The sequence below is a fragment of the Clinocottus analis genome, unplaced genomic scaffold, assembly GCF_023055335.1.
Source record: "Clinocottus analis isolate CAN_PGR_092001 unplaced genomic scaffold, fCliAna1.0.p SCAF_22, whole genome shotgun sequence".
NCBI lineage: Eukaryota > Metazoa > Chordata > Actinopteri > Perciformes > Cottidae > Clinocottus > Clinocottus analis.
The window spans coordinates 5,043,245-5,057,414 of NW_027175954.1; the positions used below are offsets into that span (position 1 = coordinate 5,043,245).

Sequence of the window (14,170 nt, forward strand, 5' to 3'; positions counted from 1 at the left end):
TGTTCAAAGTCATCGGAGCTTTTTATTTAGGGTTCACCATTAAGTAGTGAGAATACTGTATCAGAACAACTGCTCTTTAATACTATATATTGCACTGTTTTTATAATAATGTGTCATACTTTTTCACATAAATAACAACAAAAAAAACAATGTGCCCAACTTAAAAAAAAAGACAAATAATACATTTTTCTCTACACTCAGAGAGCTGTTTAGGCAAATAGAGCAATACGTTGTACTAATAACTGATAATGTGTATGATTTTTAGGGCTTTACATTATTGTAAATTACAAATAATAATGTTTGGTGTTGTGCAAATTACAAAAACTCCAGGTGAATATGGAATAATTTCCCAAGTTATTAAGTAATAGTAAACATTACAGCCATGTTTTAGTCTTAAAAATGGAATATTTTGCTGCTACATTTATCAACAGCATGACTTTGTCGTCTTCAAGTCGACATCTCAGTAATTACAAGCTTCCACCTTTGCAGACAGACATATCCTGCAGGCACAGATTTAAAGTTTTGGGGTTTAACCCCTGAATCACATGATCAGAGCTCTCGGCCAATGGGTGCGCTCGGCTCAGATTTCAGGCGAGGAGGAGAGAGGGTAATAAAAAAGGGAGGAAGAGAAAGAGGCAAGCATTAATCTGTCCTCATGGGTCAGTCCGCCGGTTTTGACAGCAACTTCTTTACACTCTCTCCTGCCGTGGATTGTTTGTGTTGCGTTTTTGGAATACAACGATGGCCCCTTTTAAAGTAAAAAGGATTCCCACTGGGAAAAGTCCAAGAGTTTGTCCTGGAACAGAGTGAGAAGAGGAGGAGGGAGGATAGCAGCAAGTTTTCCCCCCCTCATCTTTGCCTTTGCAGGCGTTTCTTCTGTGGGAGAATGGGGGCAGGAGCTCTGGCCATCTGTGTGAGTAGAAACTACAAAGCATGAGTTGGCTCAAAGACTTCAACCTGTGATTAAGGGCTAAAGAAAGCAAAACGGGACGGCGGTGTTCTGAGTCAGTGCGCACATTATTTTGTGATGGTGTTTAATGTACCAGTAGAAACAAATGGCTTTAAAAAAAAAAAAAAAAAGAGTCATGTAGGGACAAATCTTTCCTCCTCGGCATGTGTTCCCTCCTCAAGTTAAACTTTGCTCACTGAATACCTGACTGCTGCAGATGAATACTTTTGCTGGCAGTCCAAACAAAGCAGCTTCCTTGTCAGCCAAGACTACTGCAAGTCAGCCATCCTTGTGCAACAATATAACAGCGTGGGGAAAAGAATAAAGGACACATACACACAGTAAGCTTCATGTTTCCTGCCCATACCTGTCATTTCTTCCTAGCAGTGATTCACTGCCTCAATGAGGTCACTTTCCACAAAGTTTCCTTACTGGAACTAGTGGTTTTTTTTGTTGTTGTTTTTTTTACAAGAACCTCTGTCACTTTTAGTGTCATGTTTTTAAAACGGCATGTTCTTAGCAGTAAAGTTTCTTGGAGTTGAGCAGCTGTTTCTTCTGGGGCTGGTGGTGCTTTAGCTACCAGTTGCTCCAAAGACCACCCACAGAGGGAGAGAAGAGGGGGAGGGTGGAGGGGAAGAAGGGCACATGTTTGGGCTTGCTATCCTCTTCATGAAGACGTTTAAAGGCACAGGAGATTGCCTTGCCTGCTGGATGGTTTTGTGTGTGAAAGTCTGAAAATAACTACTTTAACTACTGTACTAGACTTCTCGAGAGTATAGAGCAAACGTTCAACTGTCATTTGCCTACAGAGTCTCTTTATAGGTCCTTGACAATATATTTCTTTCTCACTGTTGGAAGTTGTGTGAACATTTTTAGGGGAGGGGGGAAGGGGAGAGGAAGAGGATTATTAGGCTAATCACAGCAGACTGTCCTGGTAAACAATAGAGGAAGATGGGTACCAACAGGAAGTGTTTCTTTTCATTGTTGACTGTTTTATTTCACTTCAACTCTATAGCTGTTTTTGTTGTAAAGCCAGGAACACCTTAAAAACAACAACCTTGAAATGAACCGTTGACACCTAAATTCTGACAGCGCTTGACAGAGAGACAGCACTGAGGGAGGAGGGTGAAGTTTGCTCAGTACTCTCACCCTCAAGTACTGACTAAAGCAGAAGTACGTATGTATTTGCAAGGGAACCTGCTCACAGCCGAGGTTTTACATGTGGTGCAACACCTCAGCTCAGCTTTGGTGCTAAGGTGGTAACGGAGATTACAAATACTCTCTGCAAATTCATTTAAATTAATGTTTTGTAAGCAATATTGTAAAATGTAAAAAGAAAAAGATCCAATGGTAAATTACTGAATACATGTGGTTTACTTGGAGCCGTGTGGTTTGTTTTGTCTCTCCAAAATTCATTTCTTTTTTACTTTTTGCAAGTTTTTCTTATATTGTGTTTTGGATGTCCACTTTAATATTAAACCAAAGCGTTTCTTACCATTCTAAATTAATCTTCTCTATAGATGCGTTCACGTGCAATATTTCCACACTTTGTACTTTAGAGAGAGAATGAGCCGTGTGCGTGTGCATGCGCGTGTGTGTGTGTGTGTGTGTGTGTGTGTGTGTGTGTGTGTGTGTGCGTGCCTGTGTGTGCGTGTGTAGAGACAGATTTAAGGGACATCTGCTCAGTTCAGACCTAGCTCAGACCGGCTTAACACCTGCATGAGTAGTAGCGGTAGTAGTACTACTATTAGTAGTACTACTATAGTAGTACTACTATTAGTAGTACTACTATTAACACATTTTCCCCTGGGGATGAATAAAGTATTTATCTATCTATCTATCTATCAGATTTAAAAGTTACATGCACAGATTTTATGTTTATCTTTCTCCGTCCAAATAGTTCAAATAATTATGGCCCCGTTGTGCTTGATACAATTTCTGCTTTCTTATTCCTACTTACCCAAACTTCTGATTTATACAGACCAATAACATCCTCCAACACCTGAAGACCTCGCCAGTATGCATGTTATTAAAATACGGCATGTCAGTGCAGATAGCATGGAAGTAGTGTCCCTTTTCAGGTAGAAATCCAAGCGTGAAGCATTCAGAATTAATATTTAAGTGTACTTCATAACCATTTAACATTAATTGAGAAGATACAATTGGCATAGCAGTATGCCACTGTTCCAAAGGAGTGGATGATTGAACACCATTAAACACATGTTCTGCACAAGCTTGACAGACACGTAGTATTAACGCTGCCAGAGCATCTGCCATGCAAACCGTTTCATCTCCCGAGTTATCTGAGCACCATCTTTGAGGTGGGTTTTTAATCAGCTGATCTGAGTGTGACACGTGCTTGTATCCATTCTGTCTAAACAATTGGCCACATGGGAAATAGATTTAGTGATGCGGCCTCTTCGACAACCTACCTTCCCGACATCGTCGAATCCTACTGTGCCGCTGTGGATCTCATTGTGACAAAATCATAGCCGGGCCTCTCGTGTCAATGTGTGGGTCAGTTCACCCGTTTGAAGCAGTGAACTCTGGTACAAGCATGTCACATGGTGCAGTCGTAGCTATGGATACACGAGCTACACTGTGTCGTTCTGATGGGCAGGAAGTCTTTTCCTCTTCGCCAAGTGTCCAACTTGTGCTTCTGGTTTGTGTGTCTTAACTCTCTTGGTTCTAGTGCTAATTAAACAAAGGCAGGAAGGGATTATGCTGAAGTTAAAAGTGCATTACGTGATTAATTAATCATTAATCATTACCCAGAGACAATACGAGTGTGTGTTGTAGTGTGTGCATCCGTGACAGAAACAGCATGTGGCACTGTTTGCCTTGACAAGTTATGAGATAAGAAATACTCAACAGCTGGTGAATTAACACTAAAAACATGCGTTGGCTCTGGTTTATAAGGTCTGTCTTCTTTGGGGAATGGCTTCATATGGGCCATTAGAGCACAGCAGTGGTGGAAAGTAACTAAGTACATTAACTCAACTACTGCACTTTAGTACAATTTTGAGATGCTTGTACTTTATTTTGGTATTTACAATTCATCCACTACATTTTAGGGTGCAAATGACTTTTTACTGCATTAAACGTGACTGCTACGTTAATTAGTTACTTTAGAATTATTATTATTTTTGTATAAAATGTCTTGTATGATCCATATTAATAGTACATACCATGTTAAATCAGCTCCACCTTAACCAGCTACTACATTAATAAACAGTTTCACAGTAATATATCAATAATAACAATCCAATAAAGTAATAACAATATAATTACATAATATATTACATACAGGTGAAATTGTCTGCATATATATGCTTTGAATACTTCCATACTTTTACTTCAGTAAAGGATACTTCTTCCACCACTGGACACAGTCACGCATACATTTCACTAGATTAAAAGATCTTTCTGTTTAAAAAGCCAACTTTTGTACGCTTCCCTCTCAGTAAACACACAATGTTGTTTTCTCAGTATGAACTGGTCCAATAATCCTTCCAGCTCTCAACACACTGCACAATATCCATTCAAATTATTTTTCATGGATATTGCAGCTGTCCATCAGTTATACGTGTGCACATACAGTATGCCTCTTTGTGCAGGTGTGTGTGACACTCTGACAATACCTTTGACCAAAGACGTTGCGTGGTAACCTGATATTTGTCGTAGCAACATATGCTCGGCCGGCCCTCCCTTTTCCTCCCAGCTTTAAGAACACTCTGTCCTCTAAATGCATGACGGGTATGATAGTGCATGTACGGACTCCACAGGGACACACACACACACACACACACACACACACACACACACACACACACACACACACACACACACACACACAGACCTTTTAGTTCATGGAGCAGAGATAGCCTCCCTCCTCCAGGACAGGTATCTCTGTGGTATCTGAGCTGATGCAGGCTCCATTGATGCACTCTGAGCTCATAGCATCAGTGGCTGACTGCTGCTTTCTGCTCTATCTTCTGCAGCACAGCAAGACAGCGGTGCAGGTTAAAGAAGACATGAAGAAGATGGTCCAGATACCCATACTGCGAACCATGACGGGGACAGCCAAGTACACCAAGTTGTTTGGAGTCTCCCTGTTTGAGCTGCAGGAGAAGGGCCTGATGGAGGATGGTGTGCCTCTGGTGTTCAGGAGGATGGTTGAGCACCTCCGTATGCATGGTAAGAAAAAAAAAACAATGGAATAGAAGAGAGACAGATATGTAGTGTAATGATCATCAAAATCTAAATTAGCTTTTTTGTTTTTGATGAGTATGTGTATTAAGTGCCTCATTCTGAATTTCACACATATAATATATAATAGAAATGTATAAAGACATATTTTCAGTTTGGGAAGTAGTGACTTCCTCAAAATAAATCAATATTTTAAGAATCTAAAATTGTTTAAACCATTAACTGATCTCACAAATACCCTGATATAAATACAGAGGATGTATTCCCATTTCAGTTCCTGCTATGCAATAGTCAGAGAGATCATATCAACCATCCCACGGAAACGCAAACACAGAAGAAGGAGACGTCAACCCAGATACAAAGTGGTTCTCTTAGACGGATTAGACAGAGTGGAAAAAAGGCTTGGCAAATTTCAAAGAGAAAAGAAGACCCAAGGCAATACTGGAGAAAAACAACACAATTCAAATCTAAAGAAACACAACAGCACAATACATAAAAGTAGAATATTATCAATACCATCAAGAGATTCAATGTCATAAATGTGCTTTTAGCCTAGATGGTGATAATAAAGCAAAACAATATGCAGACTTGATGCTCAGTATGATGAATTACATTGCTGACTGGCTAGGTGTCAAAAATATTATATATATATATATATATATATATATATATATATATATATATATATATATATATATATATATATATATATATATATATATAATTTTGTCGATCCAAAATAGTAAGGTATACAAAAGTGGTACTTAAAAAGCTCAAACTTGAAAACGCACTGGATTGGTACTTGGTGTTGACCTAGTTTTTTATATTCCGTAGTTCTTCAGTTTCACCACTAGATGTCAGTACAAGGAAGTGGCGCTTCTTCCTCATGGCGACTGAAACTACAGGCCTCTTGTTGTATGACATTTGACTTAATCTGTCATAACTCAGCTATGGAAAAATACTTTAACAAGGGTTGACTGCTCTGTTATAAGACAGCTCCACAATTATACTTAATTAATACAAAAAGGTTGTATAGCCTGATACAGTGTATGCATGGTCCTACCTTTACTTGTAAATGAAGTCCATTCGTTTATCATTCTGGATAAAAATCCCTGTGACTTTATTATAAAAGTTCTCCTGATCTTCTTTTAGTTTAAAAAGTGTAGAAGAAGAGCAACGACAATACAAGCATAAACAAACCCACCGGTTCTCCCCCTTTATTGAGGCAGAGGTACTGTTTGCCTCCCCTCTGCTTTTTTACTGAGGTTTATGTCAAACAGCAAGACTAAATACACAGTATGTTCTACACGTACGTGACATAACTATTCTATGTGGAAAAAAAAGGACGTATAGTAAAAGTGTCTTCAAATAGTACAGTGGTGACAAACAATGAGAAAGCAAAAGGCATGCACTCAATGACTTTGATTATAAAAATGCTTGAATTGATTGGAATCATACAGAAATTCCATTTTTTGTGGAAAACATGACAATAATATCAACATTTGGGAGACAAGCTAACTTAATTCCACCCCTAGTTAGCTCTCTTTTTGAATAGTTGATAGTGAGGCTGTCTCTTCATGGCATGAATTACTGTATGTTTCTCTGATTTCTCTCCAGCTTTGCATCAGGAGGGTCTGTTTAGAGTGAATGGGAATGTCCGTGCTGTGGAAAGCCTGAAACAGCGGCTGGAGAGTGGAGAGGATGTGGACCTTCTCTCTGAATCTGATTCATGTACGGTGGCCAGCTTGCTCAAACGGTACCTGAGGGATCTGCCAATGGGTCTGGTCGACTGCACCGTCCAACGGGTGCTGATACAGCACCACCAAGGTAACAGAAAGTAGTTGTTGCTGCTCCAATCCTGTCTTATGTGCCTCAAGCTGATTAGCTTTTACATGTTTCGACATCATGTGATACCTTTTCCGAACAACTTCCCAAATCCACACAGTGACATTAACACCCCACACAAGTGCAGTGAATATCTGGGACATGAATCTGATTGGATGATGAGCAAAGTTATCTTTAGCTGCTGGATTGTACTATTAGTACTGCAGTCATCTGCAACAGGCAGGGGATATAAAGGCACTGCAGAGTTACTGTAAGTGTGTGTGTGAGTGTGTGTGTGTGTGTGTGTGTGTGTGTGTGTGTGTGTGTGTGTGTGTGTGTGTGTGTGTGTGTGTGTGTGAGTGCGTGTGCGTGTGTGTGTGTGTGTGTGTGTGTGTGTTGGGAGGTTTGAGGGGGAGGGAGGAATAATACCAGTGATGGACCTTATTTTTCTGGCAATAATCTTGGAGGTCGTAAAAGGTCAAGTGAGTGATTCGTGACAGGTGAAGTGTCTGCTCACTCTCTGCTCTCTTCCATCACTGGGTTCAATCTTGTTTAATGGGAGGAGAGCCCACATTTCAGCTGCAGTGTTCGTATTCCATCACAGGCCCCATAAATATCGGCCTATTTCTCAGGGCCCTTGGCCAAACGCTGCATTATATAACATCTCTTTGGTGCAAGACTTGGCCATATCTAGACTCCGAAATTATTTGACTGTACTTTGTAAAATCAGTTTGGCTTCCTTGCCAGCCTTTCCTTGAATTGAATAAGTTAACCAACATTTAATCAAGCTTCATACTATTATTCAGTTACTATTTTGATAATCAATTACTATTTTTTGTGTAATTTACCCAGTTAAAATTGCAAACATTTCCAGCTTTCGGCGTGTTGAATGTAAGGATTCCTACATTTCTCAATTGAATGTTTTAAATGAAAAAAATGCAAATGCAATACCTGTGAGGGTTAAAATCAGCCAGTTATAGACGACACATTGAACCCTGGCAATCGTGATGGATAGTTGTCCTTATTTTGGGGGTATTTTATATCTCAAATAATTTACCAGTTAAGCTAAAATGTGCCATTTCTCACCTTAAATTTAAGGATATCGTTCTGTCTCAATGTCCATCACATCGTTGTCATTCTCTGCAGCCATTTGGTCCTTTGATTGTCTGGCTTTACGTTGCTGTAGCTGTTAATGTGCATTCTCTACATTGCTTGAAGTTTTTTTTTTTGTTTTTTTTTCAATGCTGAATGTGTGTTTGTCTAAAGTAGTAACCTGCAAAAACCAGCATGTACTTTGCACACTTGTGCCCACACTTCACTCAGCGGCAACAATAGTAGTTGTGATCGCTCTAAGCATTATTCCCCCCATCACGCTCTAATTACTCAGACAGACGGACACACATGCTTGCTTTTATATGCATGCACACACACACGTAGGCGCACGCACGCTTGCGTCACTCATTCATTCGGGATCAGAAGCCATATCCGTTTATCCAACTCTGACCTAATTATGTGCCCGGAGTAATAGCATCAACATACTTTCAGGCTTTTTGCTCTAATGCTCACGTATTTACCACAACTCAAGATTAGACATTACAGAGAGCAGGGGGATGGAGCTATCACTGCCTGCTGGAGACCAGCTGGAAACCTATTTACTAAACTAAGGATGTGAACGGGTCTCACTCAATGTCTGTCTATGTTTGACACTTTCCTGCTCCAAAGTAAACCAAGTGGGTTGTGTCACTCATCATTTGATTTTGGTCATTCATGTACTAAAAGTTTCACTTTTTCTGAGCAGAAAAAAAACAGTGTAAAAAATGAAATGGAGCATGAACCCAACCTTTGATCTTTACCGACATCTGCTGCCTACAGAGTGCGGCGATGATGTGTCTTGGTCAGACATGAGAGACCTGCTCCAGCAGCTCCCAGACGTCCACTACAGCCTCCTCCGCTACCTTTGCCACTTCCTCACCCTGGTGGAGTGCAACCACAAAGAGAACCGTATGACTGCCATCAACCTCGCCACTGTGTTTGGACCCAGTGTCTTCCAGTAAGTTTAACCTATTTTTAGGGTCCATGTGTGCAAGGTGTCAAAATAAACATCCATGGTCCAATCTCACCATCACTCCAGAATCCTCTTTTGGTCTTGTATCATATTACAATGTTTAACAAACAGCTTCATTGAAACTTTAATTACTTTCTACTTGCATTTATAAATATTTTACCCCTTTGGGGCTCCACAGTAAACATATCATTGACAGATTATCAATCCTATGATATGTTGATACTATATCAACATATCATAGGATTGATAATGTTAGAATGAACATGTTAGAAAACACATGTCTATAAACAGATACAGAGCTGTCTGTCTGCCATCTGGCGCCGAGCATGTAGAGTACAGTCAATGTTTCATAGAACATACATAGAATATGTTATTTTCTCAGAAAACTGTTGCCTTTTTACTGTACTTGTTGTACTGGCAAGTTAAACATGTTTAAGGTCTTCCAGGCGGTAGAAGCACTTTATACTTGCATCATTATCATACCTACAATCCAAGTTCCAATTAATTAATTTAAATGAATGCCTCAGCCTCACATTAGTTTTAATGGTTCACATCCAATGCCATGGGAGACAACTTGACTGAACACAATGATACGTATTCATCCGCATTTGCATTCATGTTCACAGGCCTAAGAACATATCTGACATTCCTGAAAGTTTTGGCATGTTTGGTGTTTTTACTGTGACCTTTCCAAAACATGTTTGTTGCAGTCTCTAAATAACTTCCAGGAAAAACAAGTTATCAGATAGTCCTGGGGGCTAAAGCTGAGTGATCAATCACCTTTCCCCTATTTCTGTTTAGTGAGTCAGAAATTAAACATTGGTTTCATATGTCAGAACAGTAGGATGGGTAGAATGATTACAATCTTAAAACATGCAATACATATTTAGTGAGATAGAGAACCAGTCAAGTCTCACCCACAGACTTTGAAGATGTCTTTTTCGATATGTTTTTTTTTTCTATTTCAGAATGGAAGATAATCTTAGACTTCACAGTGCAGCCAATACTATGCTGCACTGTGACAACTATGTGGAGTAATAAAGAAAAAACTGGCTAATGTATACTTAAAAACACAAATGAGTCTGAAAGCATGAACGGAAAAATTAGAATACATATTGAGAACATGGCTGCTGAAAATCCTCTAAATACTGGTCTCGCTATGTAGCATTTGGCCAGCAGGTGGTGCTGTGGCTTATTCAAGAAGATGACTGTAAAGATTTTTTAGTGACACTTACTTCTTGCTCATGAATGGCAATAAATAATCCTTCAATCCATTAATACACTTCTTAACATTTTGTCAGATACCTGTATTTAAACTATACTGCATCCGATATTTGACACATATAGAATAAACTCTTCTATGGTGTCATTATGTTTTCAACTGTTACTAAGATGTTCATAAATAAATGATGCATCAGTCGCCTCATATGCCTCCATGCAGCTGCTGAACTAAGTACCTCTGTTTTCACTGGTCTATTTATGACGGGCTTACCGGGCAGCGAGTTTCAAATCAGACTCATACATTTTGACCGTCGGCTTCTGTTTTCCAATCTGGTGACTCGTGGGCATCTTCCAGTAATAAAGTGGCCTAAAAACAATGAGGACCTCATTTGGACCTCAATGGAAGGAATAGAGAAGAAGAAACTGGAGCGGGTAGTCCTTCATACTGTACACACTGTTCTCTTTATTAGAGGTGTGTGTGTGTGTGTGTGTGTGTGTGTGTGTGTGTGTGTGTGTGTGTGTGTGTGTGTGTATGTGTGTGTGTGTGTGTGTGTGTGTGTGCGTGTTTGTGTTTAAGTTATATAATTAGGCCGACAGCCCAGTGTACATCTCAAACAGCTGTTCCGTAGCATCACACATCATATTCACTGGGACGGCTGAATTATTATTATCTTCGTTCATCAAGAAGATGAGCTAAAGACTAACTTTCAACTTGAATTTGTTAAACGCTGTAAAGTAAGAAAAAAAAAGAAGGATTTATTTCCAATTTTTTTGGAAAGAAATATGTTTTTTTTTACTACTGCTGCCATGTTTAAAGAACTTAATGAATTCACATCAGTTTGATTTCATCTTTCTTTTTCCTTTCTTGTCCCTCTTTTCCAGCGTGGCCCCTGGATACGAAGCAATTAAGGACCAGAATATCTGTAACAAGATAATGTTGAAGTTCATCCAGAACTACAGCAATATATTTGAGATCGCCGGAACTGGAGAAGGCTGCACAGGAGAACCGTCAACACTTATTATTGTCAAGGTGTTGTACACTCACAGGGACACCAGAAGCTCATGTTTATATGAAATAGATCTGTGATGGTTGTCAGTACAATGCAGTGCAGCTGAACAAATAACTGTGTGTCACCTATTGTGCCAATGCACTTTCAACAGTATGAGTTCCTCTCTGGACCGTGACCTCCCCCTCGGCCCATCCGCCCAGAAGCGTGATAGTTTATAAAAATAGAATAGGCGTGCATGATACCGAGATAAAATTGATCTTATATCAAAGCCTCGCAGGATCGTCTCGGGTGGCTGGTTTGAGTCTCTGCTTGTTGATTTACATTTGCTGCTTCGATGGCTGATGTCTTCATTGATCGGTTTTCCTGGCGGCATCTCGATGCTGCATCTGTAGCTATCTGGTGAAACAGTGGCAGCAAGAAACAAACCAAGCACAACACGGCAGCGAATCATCCGTTTAAAGAGATTTAAGTCAACCGTTGGCAGATTCTGGTTTTATTTTCAGTCCATATAACAACATAATCGTTAAATGTATCTTAACATTCCACATCCCTAAACATGAAATACATGGTTTGTCCTGGACAGTGACTCTTCACACAACATACAATTCTAGTGGGGAATTAATGAATCTTAAATTTATGTAATCATTTACTCGTATTTATTTTTCTAAAGTAGTTAAAAGGGACTGTATCAGAAATAAATACTGGCTTAGCCTATACGTAATCCATCAATATAGAATCCCCGATCCCTCCAAGTCCCGTGACAAATGATCAATGTGACGTCAGCGTCTTTGGAGGTATTTACTGCCCTGTAAAATAACTTTCACTCAAACATTCACCCAGAGTGACCCAGTGTGAACATGAAGAACATAAAGAAAACAGCACAAGTCAGCACAGAAAGGGCAGACAATCCAAGTTGTGTGCTTAATGCCACTGACCATCTCAGATAGGATTGCATATTTGATATCTTTACAATAAACTAAAGTTTGTCCTAATCCACTAGAGAAGGCGAGATTAGAAGAATATCTACTGCTCCAAAAGCTGCAGTGTGAATATCTTTAAAACATATCACAATTTGAATGGCAAAACGTTGGCACTTTTGAAAAGAACTTCTTCACTGTCATAGTAAGTGTCTGATTGTTGATTGACGACTGTTATTGGCATGCAGTGTGACGTGGGCCACCTGATGCCAGTCAGATTTAGCTCCCTGTGTCTGGCCTCCCCTCCCCTCTCTCAGGGTACCTCTCCTCAGCCACATGAGACTCTGCTGACCTGTGGGAAACCCTTCAGTCAGAATGAGATTGTCTTACACGCAAACATGCACACATAAACACTAACACATATGCACAGTCACACGGGGCTGGCTAGGGCCCCGCGGCTGCTGACGTTCCTTCGCAGCACACGTGTTTGGAGGTGTGCATGCAGGTGTTTATGAGTGTACGCGAGACGTTAGCAGATTGTCAACCTGCGAAAGTCTATTCTGAACCATGTTGTTGAGGCTCAAAGAAGAAAAGCAAAAGAAGAACACACATACCCAGGGGTTTTATTAAACGAGTCCCTGAAGACATAGATCCTATGTGCTGTAGTGATGAAGTTACAGTTAAGCGTGATCTGTTGCTAATGTATGAATTGTACAGTATGATGTACGTACATCACAACTGTGACTGATCATGACCTCTGTCTGGTCCCAGGAGGTCCACATGACGGATGCAGACACAAAGAAGTCACCCAGTCACCTCAACGCAAACCCATTGACACCAATTCCCAGAACGAAGGCGTGTGACCATCTTCACAGCAGCACGCCAGCATGTGTGCGTCTTTGTTTATACATTTATGCTCCTCGGTGTACCTGATATGGAAGTCTTTATCTGTCTGCTGTGAAATGCAGCGTTGATGTTGATGCGTGACTTTCCCAGATCAACCTTGAATAACCCTTCAAATTCCCTTACACAGGCTCTTTTAACACCAACCATGTGATTTGTGTGACGTGATTAACATAACACAGCCATGTTTTGGAAAAGTGGTTTTCCAGCATAAAAGCCAATTCTGCATGCGTCTGTTTAGGTTTCTATGAGCTTTAAAGATGTTATCAGGGTCAGCTGACTTGTGCATACTGCCTACAATGGTAATCAGGTCATGTCAGTGAGATTCCTGATAGGTTATCATTTCTTCTCAGGATTGGAGTCTTTAGACATCACCTGCACAGCAGGAGTATTGGTATTTTTTTGTGGAGCATTTCTTGTAGCAAGAACTAACTGTACTGTACCAAGAAAAAATGTAACAAAGTATTTGCTTTAGGTAATATTAATTTGTGATTATCATTACATTACATCCAAGCAATTAATTAATATTATCTTGCATCATTTGGCCAGTTTAAAAAAAAAGCTATCAGTTGTCTTAGTAAATACATTTGTACATTTAACTGTTTATTTGCTGCATTTTAAATCATAATATCTTTATTTTTTATTTTCTCTGAATACATGTTTCAAGAGAGGACAAAAGAAACCTTCACAAGATGCAGAACTTCTGAACAAATCCTCCACTGACGTTCCTCAGGCGCGGCAGAGGAAAAAGACGGTACGTTAAGATAAGTTGTGATCAATTGTTCTTGTTTAAGAGGTTTGGCCTCATGGTTTACTACAGTCTATTTGTCACGTTTTCAATACATACTTCCTGCTTTCTTATCTGCTGCATTGCCTTGGTGCTGATTAGCCTCAGGTCATCTCTCAGACAACTTCTGATGCATGTGGCCTCGCTGCTCGGTCACATGACGGGGTTTGATAAAGGCAATCAGCTGTAGGAAAAAACACACACACACACACATATGTTGCGGTGTGCCGTTCCAACTGTGTTGTTACAGATGAACCCTGGCACAAAAGCTGCATTTGGTCATAC

General features: G+C 40.0%; 1 protein-coding gene across 5 annotated transcripts in view; it reads left to right on the forward strand.

Annotated features, from left to right (window-relative positions):
• Nucleotides 1-713: 713 nt before the first annotated feature.
• fam13a (family with sequence similarity 13 member A) overlaps nucleotides 714-14,170 on the forward strand; it is a 49,634-nt gene continuing 36,177 nt past the window's right edge. For 3 of the 5 annotated variants that reach the window (XM_068589007.1, XM_068589011.1, XM_068589008.1), the window contains exons 1-7: nucleotides 714-913; nucleotides 4,951-5,146; nucleotides 6,776-6,985; nucleotides 8,855-9,032; nucleotides 11,151-11,298; nucleotides 12,967-13,086; nucleotides 13,766-13,852. In XM_068589007.1, coding sequence (XP_068445108.1) covers nucleotides 887-913; nucleotides 4,951-5,146; nucleotides 6,776-6,985; nucleotides 8,855-9,032; nucleotides 11,151-11,298; nucleotides 12,967-13,086; nucleotides 13,766-13,852 — 966 coding nt within the window. In that variant the 5' untranslated portion in view covers nucleotides 714-886. Of the gene's footprint in view, nucleotides 914-1,174; nucleotides 1,291-4,787; nucleotides 4,853-4,950; nucleotides 5,147-6,775; nucleotides 6,986-8,854; nucleotides 9,033-11,150; nucleotides 11,299-12,966; nucleotides 13,087-13,765; nucleotides 13,853-14,170 lie in introns of those variants that run through there. The other 2 variants (XM_068589010.1, XM_068589009.1) reach the window with 2 other exon arrangements.